We start from the raw sequence: 24,036 nt of genomic DNA on the forward strand, positions 1-24,036 counted from the left end.
CATGACTCATGTGCAAGACAGCCCTATCTCTTGTTGCTGCATCTACTAAATCCATCCATATGCCTTCGATCCGTTAAACTTACTTTACAGTATGTTTCATTGTAACGTAAGAGCTCCGCTGATAAATTATTTTAAGACAACAATACTCTGGCTGAGTACAGTGCACCTGTAAATGAATATGAAATAAATCTGGTGAAATCTTATCAACTGGTTGAGGTCCAGCGTTATTTAATTTTGTACGTGGTACATTCGTTATATTCATTAAAAATGTTAGAAATGTGTTCCTCAGAATTTGCGGAGTACACATGGCCATAGCCTACTTCCGAGCAACACAGGGCAAAAACACTGAATGAAACATCTATGTATGTTTGTATTTATAATAATAAGTTGCCACATCACTGCAGTAAAGTTTGACGTATCATTTCTGCATTGTGTCATGAGGGACTTTAAGACCATAATGCCACGAAAGTGCATCATATGATGGCAATGAGTGAGGTTATATTATCCAGAAGACAAAGAGATTCTTAACTCGCTGTTATGACCAAGGTCATCCATGACAACATAATCGCAACAGTGAGGCATTAAGATACCAGACAGCCCACATAGTCTCACTTACTGACACGAGCTGGAATGATGGAACATGTTTCGACGTATGTCTTAACATATTATCTGTTATAGTTTAAGCCTGTGCAGACTGTCACGAATCATAATATACATGATCGACACCAATCACATTCACTGCCTACGCATCTTTGGTTGATTGCACGTTGGTAACTCGACATGAGTGAAAGTAAAGCTTATTATGCCATAGTTGTGGAACTGCTGAAAGTCACATGTCCAATGTCATCCAACACCAGGTTCGTTCAGTCTTAACAGTGGCTCGTCACCCCAACTGCTAAAATTTTTACGTTGCAGTGACGTCAGAAATCCACTTTAACACTATTCCTCTCTCTCATAATACAATGGCCTACCTTGATGGCTCCAGGGAAGATACTCACAGAATGGTACATGACATAGTTTCTGCTACTGATGAACGCAGACAATGAGTAATTCAAGGGGTGAACTATCTTTCCCTTCCATCCTGCACTGCCCTCGACATTTCCATCAGTTTGTAATCAAAGGGCTGTCAAAACCTGCAGACTACACCATATCATTATTTTTGATCCTGCTAGTATTTTTATGCCAGCCTTCCTGACACCGAACTCTGAACTACATGTGGGATGACTTGCCCTTAGCTTACACACAATCCCTTCTGCGTTTATGTGGCCGCAGCAAGATACCATCAAATTTGACATTTACGCTCAACCAAATGTAAAGTATCTCGCACTTTTCAGTAATCTCACTATAATAAAAATTTACAAGCACCAGTGTAGGTTCACACCTGACTACATCTCTTGATCATTATCTTGGTCCAGAAATTTACTAACTCTGAAAATGAGTATGAGGTGTGAGATGATACACTACTGCTATGTCTCAACCTAACCATTTTGTGGATACACCAGTTTTTTCACGACATCCTGGAGGAATTTCGGGCTCGCAGAGGCGGGTGTGTTGGGTGGTATAGGAAAAAATAATCTCTTTATACTTTATCCCAACACACGGGTGAGATACGGTGATAAGGTGCAAAGGAAGGAATGAGATCCACTTCCCCAAAGCAGTAGTGATGCTACACAACTGTTCACTGATTTGACATGACATGGCAATAGCTTAGCAACAGCTACGGCACACAAAGATACTGTATTGTTATACTGCTAATGTCGGGAGCAGCAGGATATAAATACTTCTGGCTCAAAGTCAATCGACTTTTGCCACCATTAGCTAAACCACAAGTTAGCTCCCATAATTATGGCATTGTGAACCAGCTAAACAGTTCAGGTTGCTGAAACTCTTTAAGTCAGAAATGACTGTCTGAGTCTACTTAGTCACTGATGATGTTTCCAGAATTACGAGACAGAGCAATATTCACTGAAACAAGGTGTGCGTCATGGCCTAAAGTTCCTTAAACAGAATATCTGAGTATACGTTTGTGTATTGGTTTGCGTTTGTAATAATAGAGGCAGCTAGGGCTTACCGATCAGTTACCTCCACGATGCACTACTCGAAGTGTGTATTCCATGGTTAACAAATCTGGTGCCGATTACTCCTACATCGCATACTGTCAGATTCTCAAACACTAGTGATACAATCATCAGCAAGTCTTTCCCTTGCAGGTTTTAACGCACTCTTTGGCATATGGTACTTAATTATCCCAGTTTATTAAAAATGTGACATGAACATCGGACTACTCAACGCTGTGTTGCAACCGTGTTCCAAGTACATGTGGTAATGATACACGTTCCACTCAAATTAATGTTGTCACTGCTATATACAGCGTCAGTATGCAATAGCCACTTAGAGGAGGCGCAATGAAGTTTCACATACATGTGGTAATAATATACGTTCCACTCACGTTACCGCTACTGCGTACTGCTTGGCGTCAGTGTGGAATAGCCATTTACAGGTGGCAGGTGGCAGCACTAGCAGTAGAGGTTTGGCAGACGCAGTAAAATGACCAGTCGTTCTCGTAGTGCGGAAACGGAGCTATTTATCTAACGTCCAAGAGGGCATAATCGTTGGTTTCAGGCCAAGAATGGAAACACTTCCTAAATGGATAAGTTCTTAAACTTTTCTCGTGACGATGTGGTTAGCATACATCGTGCATGAAAAAAAAAAGGCGAAATCCGAAACTGTTTTTACCACGGGCCTTAGATGACAGGGATGAAGAACGTCTGCAGAGATGTGTTATGCGTGAACAGACGTGGAAGTGTTGAGCCAGAGATCGCTAAGGGCTACTAACAGAGTCTTTTCCAGAACCGTTCAGGAAGCGTTGCTGCGTCTAGCCCTCCACACTAAATGCTTGGATCAAGCACCCATTCTGACTGCTCTTCATCGGCGACCAGGCTGGAATTCGCACACCAAAACCGCATTTGGACGTCTACTGAGTGGCGACAGGTGCCCTTTCGAGCTGAATCTCGCTATATGCTTCATTAGTCAGATGATCGTTAATGCGTACAGTCAACAAAACCTGAAAAAATTATCGGAAGTATCCAGACGGATAACGGAGCGTTATGGTAAGTGGAATGTTTTCATGACATTTCTTGGGTGATCTCGTACTTGTAGAAGGCACATTGGTTTAACACAAGTAAGCATGTATCCTTGGTGACTATATTCAGCCCTTTGACAGGTGATCACATTTTTGTGATTGGACATTGTATTTCACTTTTACGTGTACACTAAATTATAAATTGAAATTAGAGTATAGTAAATATTTACGATAGTTAGAGCTGGTGTAAGTTGGGTAACGATAGCTGTAGGTCGAAATGATATGGTAACGTAGAGTCTTCATGAATATCGTAATGAACCAAACAACTGTACATGCAAAATATACAACTAATCATGAATCTCAGTAGTTGCACACCCACGGTAATCATCACATTTTTGGGTCTGTGGAAGAGAGACTGCATCTAATCTAATTTAAACCGATGTGATCAATTAACACAAACATTTAAACAGATTGTACTGTGCGGTTAGTAAATTTGTTCATTTACTGCCATGGTGAAATAGTATTTTCGTACAGTAACTTTGTACTTCACTGCCGAATTTTTATAGTGCGGGATATGATGCTTATGGGCGCTGGTGTCCAACAGAAAGCCAACTCTTCCCCCGTCGATGTAGTTGTAGGATGGGACCCTGGACGGTATGGACTACTTCAGGTGCTGGGTACAAATGTTACAACAAAAGAAGCGTACTTAGAGTATCAGGACAGATAAGACGTTTAGTACCGGAAGAATTTCACATCTGCTCCACTGCCCGCAACATCGCAGATAATTCTGCATCAAAGACAGTAAACACTTAAGCCAGTCGGACCTTGAGGACACACTCTGGGAGAACAACAGAACCACCAACAGAATCCCACTGTTTTTGTCACCTGTAAAAACAGCGACATAGTGGTGCTGATCAGAGAAAATTTCAGAAAACATCGCTTTAAAAACGGAAGTAGGAGTGCTATCAATCCTGTGCAACAACATATCTAAGATCACTCTGGTCCTTTCCGGAAACCAGGGTGGCAGACGGTTCAAACCCTGGATTTAGGCCTATACTGTCTCCATAGCAAGGGATTCCTGCACACTCTGCATGCGGATCCCCAACGGCATTGTGGCTCTTGGGCAGTTGGAAAAAAAGAACCCGAGAGGCAAACGAGAATCGTATGCTGCGCGAGTAAAGGCGGAGCTGCGAGGAACTCACAGGCCTGATGCAGCAGGAGGAGCCTCCGCAGGATAGTAAATGGCGGTTCGCCAGTTGCAGCACAGGGCTGGGTATGGAACTGCTCCTGTAAATATGTGGGCTTGCTTGGTGCTATTGTCATTTTGACTTTGTGGCACCATGTAGTCATAATAGATATACACTACTGCCCATTAAAGTTGCTACACCACGAAGATGACGTGCTACAGACGCGAAATTTAACCGAGAGGACGAAGATGCTGTGATATGTAAATGATTAGCTTCTCAGAGCATTTACACAAGGTTGGCGCCGGTGGCGACACCTACAACGTCCTGACATGAGGAAAGTTTCCAACCGATTTCTCATACGCAAACAGCAGTTGATCGGCGTTGCCTGCTGAAACGTTGTTGAGAACTATCGGACTTGTCCCCTAGAACTTAGAACTACTTCAGCCTCACTAACCTAAGGACACCATGCACATCCATGCCCGAGGCAGGATTCGAACCTGCAACCGTAGCGGTCGCGCGGTTCCAGACTGAAGCGCCTAGAACCGCTCGGCCACACCAGCCGGCGGAAACAACGTTGGTTTATGTCAGGGATAGGCCTGGAATTAAAAGAAGAGGGGAAGAATTATGGCAAGTGTAATGGAACAATGATGAAGCAGGGCGAAGTACTACAAAACTGGCGGTGTCCTGTCCGCTCCCCAACACCTGTGGCTAACAGACTTCAAGATATTCAGTGGTTTCAGGTTTCTGGCATACAGGACTCTCAGGTGTGGCAATGACGACACTCTCCATCCAGTTGACAATTCTCCACCCGAAATATAGCTCAGCGTCATCCCTATCAAGAAATTCTCAGTGTAATCACCTATTTCTCTAATTTCATTTCTCCGTTTCGGAATGCTCCCGTGTTTCAGAAACTATATAGCACATGATACGTCAAATGAAACTAGTACTGACAGTAGTCACTTCCATAAAATTCCTCATTACGGAAGCCATAACCGACCACAATGTTTCTGAATTAAAATAAATTTATGCAAGATATCCTTCGAGTGGCTAGATTTCGAAACAGTTTATAATGTGCTTGTAATTGCCTTGTAGTTTCAACGCAGTTCATTATCTTTTGTTTGATAAGTGCACTTAGTGTACCCTGTTGCAGAACCCACAACACCAAAGCCAACAGTAGTTACCACAGTTTCATCCACGAATGGGTCAGAATTGAAACCTTCTGCGCCAGAAGTAACGACAGCTGCAGCAGCAACGACAACTCCCGCACCAGGTAAACGCTTTGGTTTCTTTTGCCACTCTTGCTGATGCAGTAACAGATCCTATTTACATATCTTGCGTGTCTCAACAGATGATATCCCATCAGATCAAACAAACATTAAACGACTTCAATTGCCAGGAAAATAACAATACCGTACTTGTTGGCTTTTATAACATGTCAGTTAACCATTTACACAAATAGTTTACTTCATTTTGCAAATTTCAAATCAGTGATAACATTAATTTATGAATCCATCGTGACTGTGACACAGCGATTTAAATAAGTCTCCTGCAAATACATTTCTGTCCCTATTGGTTTAACTAGCGGTAGAGGTTCATAAAATCGCTCCACCTATTTGTATGTTGTATTTTGTGCAGTTCCAAGTTAACTCATGCGATTATACAGAGACCTGTGTTGAGAAACTGACTCCCATTAGTTAACATCGAGAACGCTCTCACCAGGCTCTGTGATAGAGGAGATGTGTCCTGTGGTATCCTGATAAAGGTATTGTCATTGACTATACGTGGGAGAGGATAATCGGTATCCATCTTCATTCCAAGTAATTGGCTTTCTCAATCACTTTTCGGTGCATATACCGGGTGATTTCGTGGTAATGTTACAAACTCCTATGGGTGATGGAGTAGGGTTATGTATCATTTTTAAGCAGATAATTGTTCTGATACCTCTGACAGTAGAGTCCAAGACGTATTGGTACTGTTTTAGCTAAGATTGTAGGGTAGACAATTTTCAGAGATGACAGTACGGATGAAGAGATGGAAAAATGTTCAGTAAATGGGGGTTCTAAAATACATACCTAAAGAGCAATGACCACTTGTTCGTCTTTGGTACTGTGAAATACATCTCATCTATTCAATAACTGCTCGTCACCATTGTAGTGTACGCTTTAGAGTCGATGATTGCTATATAATTTATTTCTTGCTTTTCCTATATTATATTCTAGAAAAATATGGAGAGCAAAGTGCTTGTAGCTTAACAGTTCTGAAGGTTTACAAGTGCTCAAAACTCCCGTTTACCAGTTATTCCTTTATGTTCTGGTACATACTAACATCTTTAGAAGTTGTCAATCCTAAAATTGTAGAAACAACAGTACCAGTATATGTTTTCCACTGTCAGATGTAGCAGTGATAGTTGTTTGTAACTTTGTAACTTTGTACCTCGCATAGGAACTTTCACCCCTTTCCTCCGCCTCTGAGAGCTGGTAAGATCATCACGGAATCACTTTGTGTGAGTAATGTACTGCGCTTTGTACCTTACACATGACGTCACAAGCCACATCCCCTTCTATGACATCATCATGTACCTCCAATCTCCTAATCAAATTTCCTTTTTTTTCAAACTGACCGTTCTGAGAGCTTTTAAGGAAAAAGCAACACAGATATTTAGAGGATCGATCGCAGTGTACTCTCCTATCATGAAGAAAACTTTCTCATCTCAGTAATATTGTGGACATAAATAAGAGGAACTCTCCGCCTTGGAATATTTCTCTATAGTGCACGTGTAACCTCGTTTCCCTTTCCTGGCTGTGCAGGTTAATTACAGATAAAATGAATGTGGGAGAGAGGCATGGCGGTAGTGTCAACGACTAGTAATCGAAACGTTCTGGGTCCGGGTTAAAGCCCAGCCACTGTTTCAGTTTTGAATAAAAATCATCAGCAATGGTTTCTGTAGACACTGGACATAAGATGTCTCCATCGTCTGTCAACGGCCTTGTCAATGATGGTGGATGAGCGGACAGAGATTCAGGGCAATCTCTTGCCCCTGGGGCATGAAACTGCGCCTAAGATACGGAACAGGCAGCAGTGATTAACACAATGACGATGCAGAAATTAATGGGAACAACTGTTTTAAGGCCACATAATGTATATCTATAGGACAAGTGGCCTTTAGCAGAAAAAAAATATCATGATGATCTCTCCATAGGTGATAAAGCCCCCATTTGGATATGCAGGAGGGAACTGACAAAAGGGAAGTGAGCATGAGAAAAAAGCAAAGGCTCAGTCTACATGCAGTAGGGATCAGTAAAGTGAAATGGAAAGAATGTAAGGCTTGCTGCTGAGATGAATTCAGGGTAATGTCAACAGCAGCAGAAAACAGCATAACTTGTAGTAGGACAAGCGGGAGCTACAGTGAGCTACAGAGAGCTGATCATTTATAGGGTTGGTCTCCTCAGATTCGACACCAACCAAACCCATAGTATAGGTAAAAATGAAAGATGTGCAAGCTACATATGAAGCTATAATGGAGGTACATGAGGATATTGAACGGATATCGCAGTACGTAAAGAGAGATGAAAATATAATAATGGAATGTGGATGTAGAGAATGGATCAGATGAAAAGGTTAAGGAAAAATATACGCTTAACAGTAGCAATAACAGAGCAGAAAATTTTGCACTAAATTTCAAATTGTAATAGTGAATAATCAGTTCGAGAATCAGAGGGAGTATCAGCTAAACCACAAGTTAACCCCCATGATAATGGCATTCTGAACTAACTAAACAGTTTAGGTTTCTGAACCAGTATAAGTCACAAATGACTATCTGTGTCTACTTAGTCACTGATGATGTTTCCAGAATTATGAGACAGAACAATGTTCAGTGAAACAAGGTGTGCATCATGGCCTTGTGTTCCTTAAACAAAATATCTGAGTATACGTTTGTGTATTGCTTTGCGTTTATAATTAGAGAGGCAGCTAGGGCTTACCGATGAGTTACCTCCACGGTGCATCACTCGAAGTGTGTATTCCATGGTTAACAAATCTGGTACCGATTACTCCTACATCGCATACTGTCAGTTCCTCAAACATTGGTGCTACGATCATCAGCAAGTCATTCCCTTCGAGCGTTTAACGCACTCTTTGGGATATTGTACTTAATTAGGCCATTTTATTAAAAATGTGACATGAACATCGGACTTCTCAACGCTGTGTTGCAACCGTGTTCCAAGTACATGTGGTAATAATACACTTTCCACTCACATTAATGTTGTCACTGCTATATACGGCGTCAGTGTGCAATAGCCATTTAGAGGAAGCAGGTGGCAGCGCTGGCAGTAGAGGGTACATAAAGTGTGTTGACAGACGCAGTAAACAGTGCAGTCGTTGTCGTAATGCGGAAACGGAGCAGCTTATCCGACGTCCAAAAGGGCCTAATCGTTGGTCTCAGGACAAGAATGGAAACACTTCCGAAACTACAAAGTTCTTAAACTTCTCTGGTGACGATGTGTTTAAAGTACGTGGTGTATGGAAAAATGGCGATATTCGAAATTGCCGCCGAGGTAACTGTGGTGTACCACTGGCCGTAGATGACAGGCAAGAACGACGGCTGGAATGATGTACTAGGCGTGAACAGATGTGAAACTATACAGCAACTGACGGCGAGAGAAAGCCAATGAAAGAGATCCTTCGAGTGGCTTGATTTCGAAAGAGTTTATAATGCTCTTGAAATTACCTTGTACTTTCAACGCAGTTCATTATCTACTGTTTGATAACTGCACTCTTTATCCCCTGTTGCAGAACCAACCACACCAGCGCCAACAGTAGTTACCACAGTTTCATCCACGAATGGGTCAGAATTGAAACCTTCTGCCCCAGAAGTAACGACAGCTGCAGCAGCACCGACAACTCCTGCACCAGGTACACATTTTGTTTTCTTTTGCCACTTTTACAGATGTAGCTACAACTCCGATTTAGGTACCTTACATATCTTAACAAGTGATACCCATTCAGTTCTAATAAAAATTAAAAGGACTACAATGGTAACGAAAATAACTCGACCACAACTGTTGTCTTGTGTAACGTATCAGTTAACGTGTTACACAAATGCTTCTCTTCGTTGTGAAAATATCAAATAAGTGATCAGATTAACTTATGAATCCATTTTGAGTGTGACACGACGTTTTAAATGGTCAATTGCAACATCGTATTAAGATATCCTGCAACTTCATTTCTGTCCCTATTAGTCTAACCAGCGGTAGCGGTTGATAATGTCGCTCCACCTATTCGTGGAGTTGTTCAGCTGTGTGCGATTTTAGAGTAAAATGCGGTTGAGAAGTTAATTTACAACCTGTCTCCTATTAGTCAACATCGAGTTCGCTCTCACCAGTCCCATCCATAGACGTGATGTATCCTGGGGAACACAGAGTATCTTGAAGAAGGTGCTGTCATTGACTATACATGAGAGTGGATAAACGGTAGACATCATCATTTGAAGTAATTGGCATTCTAGTACAAAATTCGATTCGTTTACCGGGTGATTCCTTGATGATGTCACAAACTTTCATGGGTGATGGAGTAGGTTATATGTATCAGTTTGCCGGCGGGTGTGGCCGAGCAGTTCTAGGCGCTTCGAGCTGGAACCACGCGACCGCTACGGTCGCAGTTTCGAATCCTACCTCGGGCATGGATGTGAGTGGTGTCCTTAGGTTAGTTAGGATGAACTAGTTGTAAGTTCTAGGGTACTGATGACCTCAGAAGTCTAGTCCCATAGTGCTCAGAGGCATGTGAACCATTTTTATCAATCACTTTGAGGTAATTGATCCCCGTTCAATGACGACAATGTCGAAAATTATTGGCGACAGTTGTTCGGATACCTCTGACAGTGGAGTGCAAGGCCTATTGGTACTACTTTAACTACGATCGTTGAGTAGAAAACTTTCAGAGGTCTGCTTAAGCCCCCATTTGGAAATCTGGGAGGGTACTGACAAAGGGGAAGTGAGCATGAGATAAAAAGGCAAACGCTCAGTTTACATATGGTGCGGACTAGTACAGTGAAATGGAATGAGCGTAAAGATTTCTGGTGAGACGAATGTAGGGTAATGTCAACAGCAGCCGAAACTAGTGAACGAGAGGGTAGGACAAGAGGCAAGAGGGAGCTACTGTCAGAGATTTATTGATGGGGTTGTTTTCATCAGATTCGACAGCAAAACCAGAACCACAGTTTAGGTGAAAATGCCAGTAGTGCGAGTTGCACGTGAATAGATAGTGGAAGTACATGGTGATATTGAACGGATATTCCAGCACATAAAGAGAAATGAAAATATAATAATCATAGTCGATTGGAATGTGCTTGCAGGTAACAGAATAGATGAGAAGGTTATTAAAAAATATGCGCTTAACAATAGTAATGAGAGAAGAGGAAATTCTGCACTAAATTTCAAATTATAATAGCAAATAATCAGTTAAAGAGTCAGAGGTAGTAGTATACTTTGAAAGTACCCGATGGCACGGGAAGACTACAGCTGGAACACACCAGAGCGAAATTAAATACGGTATTCTAAGACGTACTCCTGCACAGATGTAGACTCAGAACAACAGTATTAAATACCGATTAAGAGTAGACTTAAGTTTAAGAGAGTCGTCCAAAAAAAATCTGTTTGGAAGCATTTGGGACACTGAAGTGCTGAGATGCAATCAGACGCGTTTGAATTTCGCTAAAGGCGTGGATTTAAACATGAGGAATTCCACTGCAGGCTCCTGAATTGAAGAGGAGCCGACGCCTCTGAAGTGAGCAGTCACAGAGGTTGAAATGTCATAGGTACAAGGAAAGCTAGTGCGAAGAAACCTTGGGCAACAGAAGAAAAATTTAAATTCGCCGAAAAAAGATCGAAGTACAAAAGTGTTCAGGGAAATACAGGTAAAAATCAATGCAAACACTTTAAGAAACGCTGAAGGGACGAAGTAATGAAAATGGAAACGATATGACCGTCGGAAGAATTGTATCAACATATAGAGAAGTCAAATCCAACTTCATCTAAATGAAGAGCAATGTTGACAACATTAAGTACGCAATGGGACTCTCACCATTAAATTTAGAGGAGCGAGAAGATATGTGGATAGACTGCAATGAAGCCCTCTACGAGGGGAGGAGTTGTCTGAAGTCGTGACAGAGGAAGAAATTGTCGTCGATGTGGAAGACAAAAGCGGCCCTGTATTACAGTCAGAACTTAACTCTTCTGTGTCACCCCTAAGTGTTGGTAATGTTGTGGACTGACAAGACAGCCAGTCCACAGTGACGGGTAACCGAAAGGCACGCGTTTACACACGCCGGCTGGCGTTATGTCTGAAACAGGTTACGTAATGAATGCTATAAGAAAAGTACGTAGCTGCTGGAATACTTAACTTTAATCCATCATTTGTATACAGCATTCTTGATGATACAAGTGAGACTCTCTCTAGATATGGTTAATGGCGCCTTGCTAGGTCGTAGCCATGGACTTAGCTGAAGGCTATTCTAACTATCTCTCGGCAAATGAGAGAAAGGCTTCGCCATTGTTGTCGCTAGCAAAGTCGTCCGTACAACTGGGCCGAGTGCTAGTACGTCTTTCTAGACCTGCCGTGTGGTGGCGCTCGGTCTGCATTTACTAACAGTGGCGACACGCGGGTCCGACATGTACTAATGGACCGCGGCCGATTTAAAAGCTACCACCTAGCAAGTGTGGTGTCTGGCGGTGACACCACAGGTAACATCATCACGGAGACACTCTGTGTAAGCACTGTACTGCACTTTGTACCTTACACATGAAGTTACAAGCCAGCCCCTTTCTATGACGTCATCACTTACCTCCCTTCTCTTAATTAGTATCCCTTTCATGAAGATCACCAATCAGGGAGCTTTTAAGGAAAACGCTACACACATATTTAGAGTGTCGGTATCTGAGTATTCTGCCACCATGAGGAAATGTTTCTCATCACAGTAATGTTGTGGACATAAATAAGAGGAACTCATAGCTTTGGAGTTTTTCTCTATAGTGTACCTATAGACTCCTTTCCCTTTTCTGATTGTGTAGGTTAATTATGCATAAGATGATAGAGGGCTAGAGTTCTGGCGGTAGGGTGTATGCCTAGTAATCGAAACATCCAGAGTCCGAGTTAAAACCCAGCTACTGCTTCAGTTTTAAATTAAATTCAACACCAATGGTGGCCGTAGACACTAGACATAAGATGTGTCCATCGTCTATCACCGACCTTGTCAAAGATGGCGGATGAGCGGAAAGAGATTCAGGGCAATCTCTTGCCAGTTGGACATGAAATTGCTCCTAAAAGACGAAACAGTCAACAACGATCAACACCATGGCGATGCAGAAACCAATGGGACCAACTGTATTAGAGCCACATAAAGTGTATCTATATAACGTGTGGCCTTTAACAGAGATAATATCCAGTATTACAGTATTAATGTAACCGCCGTAAGATGTTAATTCTGTTTCGACTCACAAGGATCCTAGCTCGTTAACCACGTTTAAATTATAGTGTCGTAATAAAGACTATTTGCAGCCTGTTGCAGTATATTGGCAGAGAAACGGAATTACACTAAGTCAGGTGCAAAGAAATGATGTCAACGTTGTTTTGAACAATAGAGTGTCTATTTCCGTGGAAAGAAGGGATGGAGTAATGCAGTCACTGTGTTTTTGCTGTAACCACATCATTATAAAATGTCATTCACTTCTTCTCAGGTCACTTCCTCCCTCCCTTTCGAATTCATATATTTTATGCTTTTTCTCAATATAATAGCCTCTTGGCAAGATCATGTAACCTAAGACACGCTACTGAATATATCTGATATTCATAAAGTAGTTCTGGAGAATTAACTTCATGTTTCGCATTGTAACACCATAGCTTCACCAGAAGACGCAGTTGATACTCCAAAACAGCAAATGTTAAGCAGTACAATATTTCTGATTTGGAACTGTAAATCAGTTGAGTGGTAGACGAAATACCTACTCAAATGGTAGCGGCATACAGAATGTACAAGAGAGTTGTGAAAAGGCCTCAGCATTTTTTATGTGAAACTCTTGCAGCTTATTATATATAACTAATGTTATTAACATTTTATATCTTCATTCTTCGTGTTTGCATATTTGCACTCCCATGCAGCTAGAGGATACCGAATTGTAGCGGGTAACGTGGTGGTGGGTAACGTAAGTGTGAGGGTGCGTGAGAAACACCAGGCTGCCATCTAGTATCCAATTCGAAGAATTCGTCCACACATAGAACAGACTCTCCTTCAGCATGGCAATGTCAGGCCACACAGAAGCGCTATGACGTTTGCAAGAATCCAGCGCCATAGCTTCACTGTCATTGATTATCCTCATTAGAGAGCACACTTGGCTTCATCTTTCTTTCATCTATTTCTAAAACTCTAAGAACACCTTCGAGAACTTCACATTCATACTGTTGAATCAGTTTGAGGAAATGAGTAGTCATGGCTCCGTTCGAAAAATTCAAACATTCTACACTGAAGGTATCAGCAGACTGGTCTCTCCTTGGTAGAAGCGTATTCATGGCCAAGGTGACTATGTTGAGAAATAAATGTGTAATCAAGAAAAAAAAGTAAAACGTTAATACTTCCCTCATTAAAAAGGAAAAGAAGCTTTACATCACAATAAAATAAACGGTTATCATCATTTGCTTTCACTAGTGGCATAATACTTGAAACATACCTCAGAAAGGTAAAAAAAATGTTATTCTGTATAGCACTTCGCATTACGATGAAAATGTCAGTGATAACACCAAAGGAAACCTCAAATTAACACTGCAATGCTACGAAAGTAGTTGCCGGCACACTAGACAATATGGTGTTCCCAGATATCATCAATATATCTGCATATAACTCTTTCTTGCTACTCAGGGCTACTTATGCCCCGCCCCTTGCCCACCCGCCTTCAACGAAAAGCAAACATACCAACGCGAAGAAATCTGATCCCAGAAAATCTTGGCGAGCAACAGATTTATTGGGCAACGAGGAGTCAAGGACCTTTTCCTAGAGCAAATGTTGGTAGACTCACTGCAGGAATAAGAAATTGATGCTAGGAGTAAGAAGAGAGGCAGGTGTAGTCTTTGTGGAAAAAAGAACTGAAAGTTAAAGTTCAGTGAAGTCCGATAAGTGCAAAAAATATATGACTTTCAGGGAACATCTTAGATACTCGTGTAAAAACTCTTGGTAAAAGGAATAATGTAGAAAAACAGAAACGCAAATCATTGTAATATACGGTTATGATACTGTACTACTCTATTATGCAGTTTGAAGAAGTAATACACTAAACTATCTACGTAAGAATTTAATTTATGATTTGAATACACAAATGTGTAGAAGTGCATCTACCTGAAACAAAGTGTAGCTTTTTAACCCCGTGATCTTGATTGCACGTACATAATAAACACTGTAGTAGGGTTAGAAGAGCTCTAGATAACTTGAGATTAAATGAGGCACAATAGAAAGTTAACATTCAATCTGAATTTCTAACACTGTTTTCGTAAATATCAAACAATCATCTACTCAAGTTGCTCAGTAGATTTTATGATTCTGGCGTTTTACCATGAGACTTTAGGAAAAAGTATCATACACACAATTACAGGCAGGTAAGTGCGAAAAATATTGTACAATCAGCTGAACAGCTCTTACATCCCGGCTGCTGCCAAGAGTAGTATTCGGAACAGTGAAAAAGAAAACAGACAATCAGTTAAGTGACGTTAAGTTCGGCTTTAGAAAAGATAAGGGCACCACAGTGACATTTTACACATTCTGCTTGATAACGGAAGCAAGACTGTAGAAAAATGAAGAGACCTTAATTTCATGTATCAAAGTAGAAAAAGCATTCACCAAAGTAAATTGGTGTAAGATATTCGTAATTGCAAGAAAGTATAAATAGGACGCAAGGTTTAAATGATACTCTGAGATGAATAGTTTAGTGGCGGAGAAGCATTCGTGATGGGCCACATCAAACTAGACAGATGACAGATGACATATAAATTAAAAAAGCAATATGTCTATAAAAATTCCAATGGTTCTTAGTAACTCGCGTTCACCTACAGAAAATTGTAGGATACTGCCTGTGGAACATAGGGTTGCTGGTTCGAGTCCATAATGCAGTAAGTCGTCTTACTTCGTTTCTGTGATCACTGTTAGCTCAACTCCATCATGCGTCTCCGATGTTATGAAATAAAATCTGCCATGTTATTTACGTAAAAACTTACATCAAACAGAAAGAATTTAAGCCCATGTAACTTTTCGTGCTGACAACCGCTAGACTCAATACATATATTTCAACTGTGCACTGGAACACTGCAAGGGAATTAATAAGTGACTCAAACAGAAAATATGATACCCCTTGTACATAGTGATTAAGTGCACATAGTATTTAAAAAAAACATCAAACTTACAGAACAACGCATAACCAGTTGTCTACTGAGCAATGCGGATAAATCAGCAGAAAAAGCGGTTTACGCTTTGGGACCAGGGAACCGCCAAAATCGTGTCTAAAACATACAGGTTTCACCAAGGACCCGACATTAGTATGCGAGGATGTACAAAAAGATCATGGAAGTAGAAATTTTCACGAACAATTTTATCAGAGAAATTATACACATTTTGGGCTTTACCAATAAATGAAATAAAAAAAACCGTCACCCCCTAAAAGCTCCATAACAAAAATGCGGCCTGTCTGTGCAATCTTACACAGCAGTCTACAGATCTCATGACCCTGGAACCTCAGTAATATCTATCATGTTAAAAATTAATTCGATTTAGCGTTACTTGGTTCAAATGGTTCAAATCGCTCTGAGAAATATGTGACTTAACATCTGATGTCATCTGTCCCCTAGAACGTAGAACTATTTAAACCTAACTAACCTAAGAACATCGCACACATCCATGCCCGAGGCAGTATTCAAACCTGCGCTGTTCCAGACTGAAGCGCCTAGAACCGCTCAGCCACAACGGCAGGATTAGCACTACTCGGGAAAAAATATATTGCCTTGCATCGAGAGAAGTTAACTGCCCATATCCCAATCAATAAAGCACTATGGGAGACACTGACTTTACCTGGAAGGCTACGTCTAACAGGGCTGCATGACTCACGTGCAAGGCAGAGTTGTCTGTTGGTTACGCATCTTCTAAACGTACTTACCCTAATCCGCAGTGCTGCTGCTGTTCTCTTCACTGTAACGTATTAGCTTCGCCGATAAATTATCCTAAGACAACAATACTCTGGCACCTGTAAATGAATAGGAAATAAATATGGTGAATTATTATCAAATTGTTGAGGTCCAGTGTTATTTAATTTTTTACGTGGTACATTCGTTACATCAATTACAAAAGTTACTAATGTGTTACTCAGAATTTGTAGATCACACGTATGCATAATGACATTCTGATCAACACAGCGCAACCACAATGAATGAAACAGCTATGCGTGCTTGTATTTATAATTATAAGCTGCCACAACACTTCTGCATCCTTTAAAGTATTGTATTCTGTCATGTGGGACTTTAAGACCAAAAGAACAGGAAAGTTTAGGATGCATGGATTAAGTAACACGATATTCTTCAGAAGACAAAGAAAAACTTAACCTGCCGTTATGGCCAAGATCTTGTAAAACAGCATATTCTCAACAATGAGGCCTTAAGAAACCAGACAGTCCACATCGTCTCACTTATAGACAGGAGCTGGAATGATTGAACACACACGATGTAAATGGTTCTAAAGACCCTGAGCACTTTGGGACTTAACATCTGAGGTCATCAGTCCCGTAGAACTTAGAACTACTGAAACCTAACTAACCCAAGGAAATCACACGCATCCATGCCCGAGGCAGGATTCGAACCTGCGACCTTAGCGGTAGCGCAGTTCTTCAGTCTACTCTTCATCATTATTTAATACTGTTATGAGTCCTCATCTGTGCATGGGTGAGTCAAAAATGTAGTGCCTAATGGTCTAAAACTTGGACGGCGATGCAATTTTCACCACTCTCACTTTAATAAAGATTTACATCTACCTATGTAGGTTCTCACCTGCCTCCATTTCTTAGTCATTATTTTAATCCGTTTACTTTTTAAGTATGAAGTGAGTAAGCACTGTAAAATTATATGCTACTGCTGTGTCTCAACTCTACCATAGGTGATACACCCGTTTTCTACCACGTCCTAATGGATCTTTCGAGCTGGAGAGCGCCCGGGGGAGGGGGGCGGTTGTGACTTTGGACCCAAAACTCTCTGTGTACTTAATCCTACAACATGGTTCAGATGCAAGGAGAATGGTGTAGAGGAAGTAATGACATCCACTACCTTCAAGTATTACTGATACTACACATGGTTTCACTGATTTGACATGACATGACAAACCTTTCCAACAGCTACGGCACATACAGATACTGTATTGTTACACTGCTAATGTCGGGAGTAGCAGGATATAAGTACTTCTGGCTGAAAGTGAATCGACTTTTGCCACTATAAGCTGAAGTTCAAGTTAGCCCCTATGATTATGGCATTGCGAACTCACTAAACAGTTCAGGTTTCTTAACCCGTTTAAGTCAGAAATGACTATCTGAGTCTACATAGTCTCTGACGATGTTTCAAGCATTATCAGGCAGAAGAATATTCACTGAACATTCTGTGCATCATTGACTAATGCTCCTTAATCCTTTCAGACTAAATGTTTTCTAGAGAACGGAAAATTTTTCTTTATGTGGTGATGCTCACAGGTGACTTTTTAATGATTTTAGATGCAAGATTTATACAAAAATATGTATCCGTTTTCAAAACATACTTTGTACACTTGGCTTCACTTTATAGACTAAAAAAGTAATTACGAAATATTCTCTGTTGTATTAAACACCTAAATCTTCAGTCAATAATTACGATGCAAAATAACGATAGCAATATTCGATTATCTACTGGAATATAGCGAATCAACGACGTCCGTGTATACTGATGACATGAGTTGCTGTACACTGCTATGATGACTCGCTGACATTTTCATAGAGATTTTCAATAGTTGACAGTACTAGCGCATGGTGAAAAGATTGAAAATTCACAAATGTATACCTCAGGTTTCCATTGGGAAACAATACTTCTGTCGCAGCTAAGAAGCAGTAAAATTTAATGTACACAGTTGTAGCCAGAGGGTCTGGAAGAGTTAAACAGAATAACCGAGCATGCGTTTGTGTATTATTTTCCATTTATAATTAGAAAGGCACTTATGGCTTACCGATCAGTTATCCCACTGTGCATATTCGAGGTCTGTATTTCATCGTTAACTGAACTGGTACCGATTATTTATATATCAGATAATGTCAGATCCTCAAACTTTAGTGCTACGATTCTTAGCAAGCTGTCTGTCGCTAATAGGCTTTTATGCAGTCTTTGGGATATGATGCTTAATTATCCATGCACATGCGGTAATAATACATGCTCTACTCATATTAATGCCGCCACTGCTATGTAAGGCGTCAGTGTACATCTGGTAATAATACACGTTCCACAAACACTAATGTTACCACTGCTATGTACGTCGTGGCGTCAGCGTGCAGTAGCCAATTACAGGCGGCAGGTGGCAGCGCTAGGAAAGGGGGGTGGTGGAGGGGGGGAGAGTATATAAACTGTGTTGGCAGACGCAGTTAGCAGTGCAGTCGTTGTCGTAATGCAGAAACGGAGCAGTGTATCTGGCGTCCAAAATGACATAATCGTTGGTTTGAGGCTAAGAATGGAAACACTTAGAAACGGCTAAGTTCTTATAACTTTGTCGTGAAGCCGTTGTTAAAGTACATCGTGTATGGCAAAATATCGATATCCGAAATTACCACCGAGGCAACTGTGGTGTACCACTGGCCTTAGATGACAGGCAAGAACGACGGCTGCAGAGTTGTGTTAAGCAAGAACAGACGTACATATGTTGAGCAACTGACGGCCAGAGTGAGTCCAGGGCTATCAACAGTGTCTCTTCCAGAACCGTTCAGGAAACGTTGCTGCGTATAGCCCTTTTCAGTTGATGCTGGGTTCAAGCATCCATACCGAGTGCTGTTCATCAGCGACCAAGACTGGAATTTGCACGCGAAAATCGTATTTGGACGTCCACTGAGTGGTGACAGGTGTCCTTTTCTGCTGAATCACCCATTACGCTACATCAGGCAGATGACCGTTGACGTGTACAACCAAGTGAACCAGAAAAAGTTGTCCGAAGTATCCAGACAGACTAACGGAGCGTTATGGTGTGGGGAATGTTTTCGTGACAATTCTTGGGTGATCTCGTACTTGTGAAAGGCACATTAGGTTAACACAAGTAAGCATGTATCCTTGGGGAACATATTCACCTTTTTGACAGGTAATTACGTTTTCTGACTGGAAATTGTATTTCGCTTTCACATGTACAAACTGATAAACTTAAACTATAGAAAAAAGAAACATTTTCTATACTTGGAGGATGGTGAGGTTAGCTCATGACAGCTGTAGTTCGTAATCATAAGGTAAAGTTGATTCTTAATGACTATCGTAATGAAACAAACAACAATACTAGCAAACTATACAACTAATCATGAATCTGTGTCATCGCACACCAACGAGAACCATCACATATTTGGGTATATGCAACGAATACTGGATCTAATCTAATGTAATCCAATGTGACAATTGACCACAAATATCTATACAGTTGGTACTGGGCGGCTAATACATTTATCAATTTACTATGATGGTTAAACAATATTTTCATACAGAAACTTGGCACTTTACTGCCGAACTTCTATTGTGTATGAATTGGTGCTTACGGGCGCTCAATGCCGATATTCCCTGGTGTCCAGCAGAATGCCAGAAACTTCCACTGTCGATTTAGTTGGAGGAGGGGATCCTAGACGGTCTGGACTATTTTATTTGCTGTGTACCAGTGTTACAACAAACGATGTGTACTTGAGTATCGGAACAGACAAGAAATGTAGTACTGGAAGAACGTCTCATCTGCTCCACTGCACGCAAGACCGCAGACAATTCTGCTTCAACAACAGTAAACGCTTGAGGTAATCGGACCTTGAGAACACGCTCTGGGAGAACAACCAACAGAAATCCACTGTTTCGAGTCATCTTCTAAAACAGCTCCATAGTCGTGTCGCTCAGATAAAACTAATATCACTCTAGACCTTTCCAGTAACCATGGCGTCAGACCGTGAAAACTCTGGATTTGGGGCCGTACTGGCCAACCACCGAGGGACTGCAGCGCACGCTCCTTGCGGATCCCAAACGGCACTGTGGCTCGTGGACGGTTGGAAAATAGGCGCTCCAAAGGTGAGACAAGTAACGTATGCTGTGCTAGTGAGGTCGGTGCTGCAAGTAACTTACACTCCCGATGCGCAAGGAGGAGCCGCCGCCAGTTGGTAAGTGGCGGTTCCCCGGTCTCAGCACAGTGCTGGGTACGGCCTTGGTCCTATAAGCACATGTGGCCAGCCGCAGCACCTCGTGGTGGACAGCGTCAATGATCTTCAAGTAGGAAGACCTAGATGATCCGTACATCATGCACCGTAGTCCAGCTGCGAACGCACGTAAGCCCAATAAAACTGGCGGGACGCGCCCTGTCCGCTCCCCAAGACCTGTAGCTAAGGGTCTTTAAGATATTCAGTGGTTTCACGGTTATGGGATTCAGGGCTCTCAGGTGTGGCAAACACGACACTCTCCATCCAATAGATAATTCTCAATCGAAAATAAAGCTCAACTTCATCCCTAAGAAGAAATCCTTAATCTAATCTCTTATTTCTCGAATTTCGTCTCTACGTTTCGGAATACTCCTGTGGTTCAGAAAATGGCACATGATACGACAAATGAAAGTGCTACTGACAGTAGTCCCTTCCAGGAACCTCCTCAATATGGAAGCCATAACTGACCACCTTTTTTCTGGATTGAAATAAATTTATGCAAGTGATCCTACGAGTGGCTTGAGTTCGAAGCAATTTACAATGTACTTGTAATTAACTTGTAGTTCCAACACAGTTCATTGTCTTATGTTTGCTAAGTACACACTTTATCCCCTGTTTCAGAGCCAACAACACCAACGCCAACAGTAGTTACCACAGTTTCATCCACGATTGGCTCAGAATTGAAACCTTCTGCCCCAGAAGTAACGACAACTGCAGCAGCACCAATAACTCCCGCACCAGGTACACATTTTGTTTTCTTTTGCCACTTTTACTGATGCAGCAACAGCTCCGATTTATATACCTTGCATATCTCAATAGTTCATACCCTATCACATCTAAGAATATACAACCGCTCTCTCACAGAAATAACCGTACCTAAAGACTGGAAAATTGCTCAAGTCAAACCAATACCCAAAAATAGAAGAAGTAGTCCGTTGAATTAGAGGCCCATATCACTAGCGTGGATTTTTAATAGGGTTTTCGACCATGTAGTGTATTCGAACATTATGTTAAAACGTTAAAAATGCTTTCCTTGGATTATGTGGTAAGTTAACACTGTTCATTTTCCACTATTCTGCACACATTTTCCGAGTTCGAATTACGAAATTCATAACCTAACATTAAACCTTTTCGTGATAGGAATATGCATTTCACGTCATTCAAGAGAAAAAATAAAACATATATTAAGACAAATTACACCTGACGATAGACCCACAGTGTCCGAAATGCATCCTGTAGTTAATAAAACACAAACAAGTTGTGACTGAAGGCGTTGTTTAATTCATACCTAAAATATTATGAAGTACCTCGAAGAAAACGATTTATTGACATGTAGTCAACACGGATTCAGAAAATATCGTTCTTGCGAAACACAAATAGCTCTTTATACTCATGAGTAATGAGTGCTATTGACAAGGCATGTCAAATTGATTCTGTAGTTTTGATTTCCAGAAGGCTTTCGACACCGTTCCCCAAAAGTGTCTTCTAACCAAACTGCGTGCCTGTGGAATGTCGCCTTAATTGTGCGTATGGATTCGCGATTTCCTGTCAGAAAGGTCACAGTTTGTAGTAACAGACGCATAGTCATAGGGTAAAACAGAAATAATATCCGGTGTTCCCCAAGGAAGTGTTACAGGCCCTCTATTGTTCCTGGTCTATATTGACGACACAGGAGACAATCTCAGTAGCCGTCTTACATTGTTTGCAGATGATTCCGTCATTAACCGTCTGGTGAAGTCATTAGCTGACGAAAATGAATTGCAAAATGGTTTAGATAAGATATCTGTTGGTTCGTAAAGTGGCAATTTACCCTGAGTAAAGAAAAGTGTGAAGTTATTCACATGAGTACTAAAAGAAATGCGCAAAATTTCCATTACGCGATAAGTCACACAAATCTGAAAGCTGTAAATTCAACTTAATATTTATGGATTACTATTAAAGTACCCTAAATTGGAACGATCACATAGCTTATGTTGTGGGTAGAGCCAACTAAAGACAGATTCATTGGCAGAACACTTAGAAGGTGCAACAGCTCTACTAAAGAGACTGCCTACACCACGCTTGTCCGCCCTATTCTGGAGTATCGTTGTGAGGTATGGGATCCGCAACAGATGGGGCTGACGAATTACATCGGAAAAGTAGAAATAACGGTAGCTCATTTTTACTATCACCAAGTAGGGGGGATTGTGACACAGAGATGATACGTGAATTGGCGTGGCAATCATTAAAAGAAAGGCGTTTTTGGTTGCGACGGGATCTTCTCATGAAATTTCAATCACCACTTTTCTCCTCCGACTGCGAAAATATTCTGTTGGCAACGACGTACATAGGGAGATATGATCATCACAATAAAATAAGAGAAATCAGTGCCGACACAGAAAAATTTTAAGTGCTCGTTTTTTCGGGGCGCCGTTCGAGAGTGGAACGGCAGACAGAGAGTTTGAAGGTGGTTCATTGAAACCTCTGCCAGGCACTTTATTGTGAATAGCAGAGTAATCATGTAGATGTAGATCGACTTGAGTACTTGATTGTATGCTATTACCGCAAACTATTGTTCTTAATCTACATCTGTGCATGGGCTCGCCTTACTATACGGTATTTGATTTCGCTGTGGTGTGTTTCAGCTGTAGTCTTCCCCTGTCACCGTGTATGTACACCGTGAAAGTATACTACTCCATCTGATTCTTGAATTGATTATTCGCTATTACAATTTCAAATTTTGTGCAGAATTTCCTTCTCTTACTAGTGTTAGGTCCATACTTTTCCATAACCTTTTCTCTAGTGCATCCTCTACAACCATATTCCAGTCCATTACGATTACTATATTTTCATTTTCCTTTCCGTACTGCAATATCCGGTAAACATCCTCATGTACTTCCCCTATCCCTTCTTATGCAAGCTGGCAGTGGTGCCATTTTTACCTGAACTGTGGTTCTGGTTTGCTGTCTAATCCGATGAGAACAACCCTATCACTGAACAGCTCACGGTAGCTGCCTCTTGTCCTACCCTCTCGTTCACTGTTTTTTGCTGTTGTTGACATTAACCTACAGTCGTTTCACCAGAAAACCTTACGTTCTTACCATTTCACTTTACTGATTCCCACCATATGTAGACTGAGCCTTTGCGTTTTTCTCATGCTCACTTCCCTTTTGTCAGTTCCTTCCCAGATATACAAATGGGGGCCTAACCAGTAATCTTTCACCAATGGAGAGTTCATCATGATATTTACTTCTGTTAAATGCTACATGTCCTATAGATACACATTGTGGGGCTCTTACACAGTTGTTACCATTGATTTCTGCATCGTCATGGTATT

General features: G+C 41.2%; 1 protein-coding gene across 1 annotated transcript in view; it reads left to right on the plus strand.

Moving 5' to 3' along the window:
• LOC126095615 (mucin-5AC-like) overlaps nucleotides 1-24,036 on the plus strand; it is a 161,988-nt gene that overhangs the window by 10,237 nt on the left and 127,715 nt on the right. Inside the window, exons 2-4 of the mRNA XM_049910383.1 lie at nucleotides 5,420-5,539; nucleotides 9,061-9,180; nucleotides 21,342-21,461. Of these exons, the coding sequence (XP_049766340.1) occupies nucleotides 5,420-5,539; nucleotides 9,061-9,180; nucleotides 21,342-21,461 (360 nt within the window). The remainder of the gene's footprint in view (nucleotides 1-5,419; nucleotides 5,540-9,060; nucleotides 9,181-21,341; nucleotides 21,462-24,036) is intronic.

The sequence above is a fragment of the Schistocerca cancellata genome, chromosome 8, assembly GCF_023864275.1.
Source record: "Schistocerca cancellata isolate TAMUIC-IGC-003103 chromosome 8, iqSchCanc2.1, whole genome shotgun sequence".
NCBI classification, from domain to species: domain Eukaryota; kingdom Metazoa; phylum Arthropoda; class Insecta; order Orthoptera; family Acrididae; genus Schistocerca; species Schistocerca cancellata.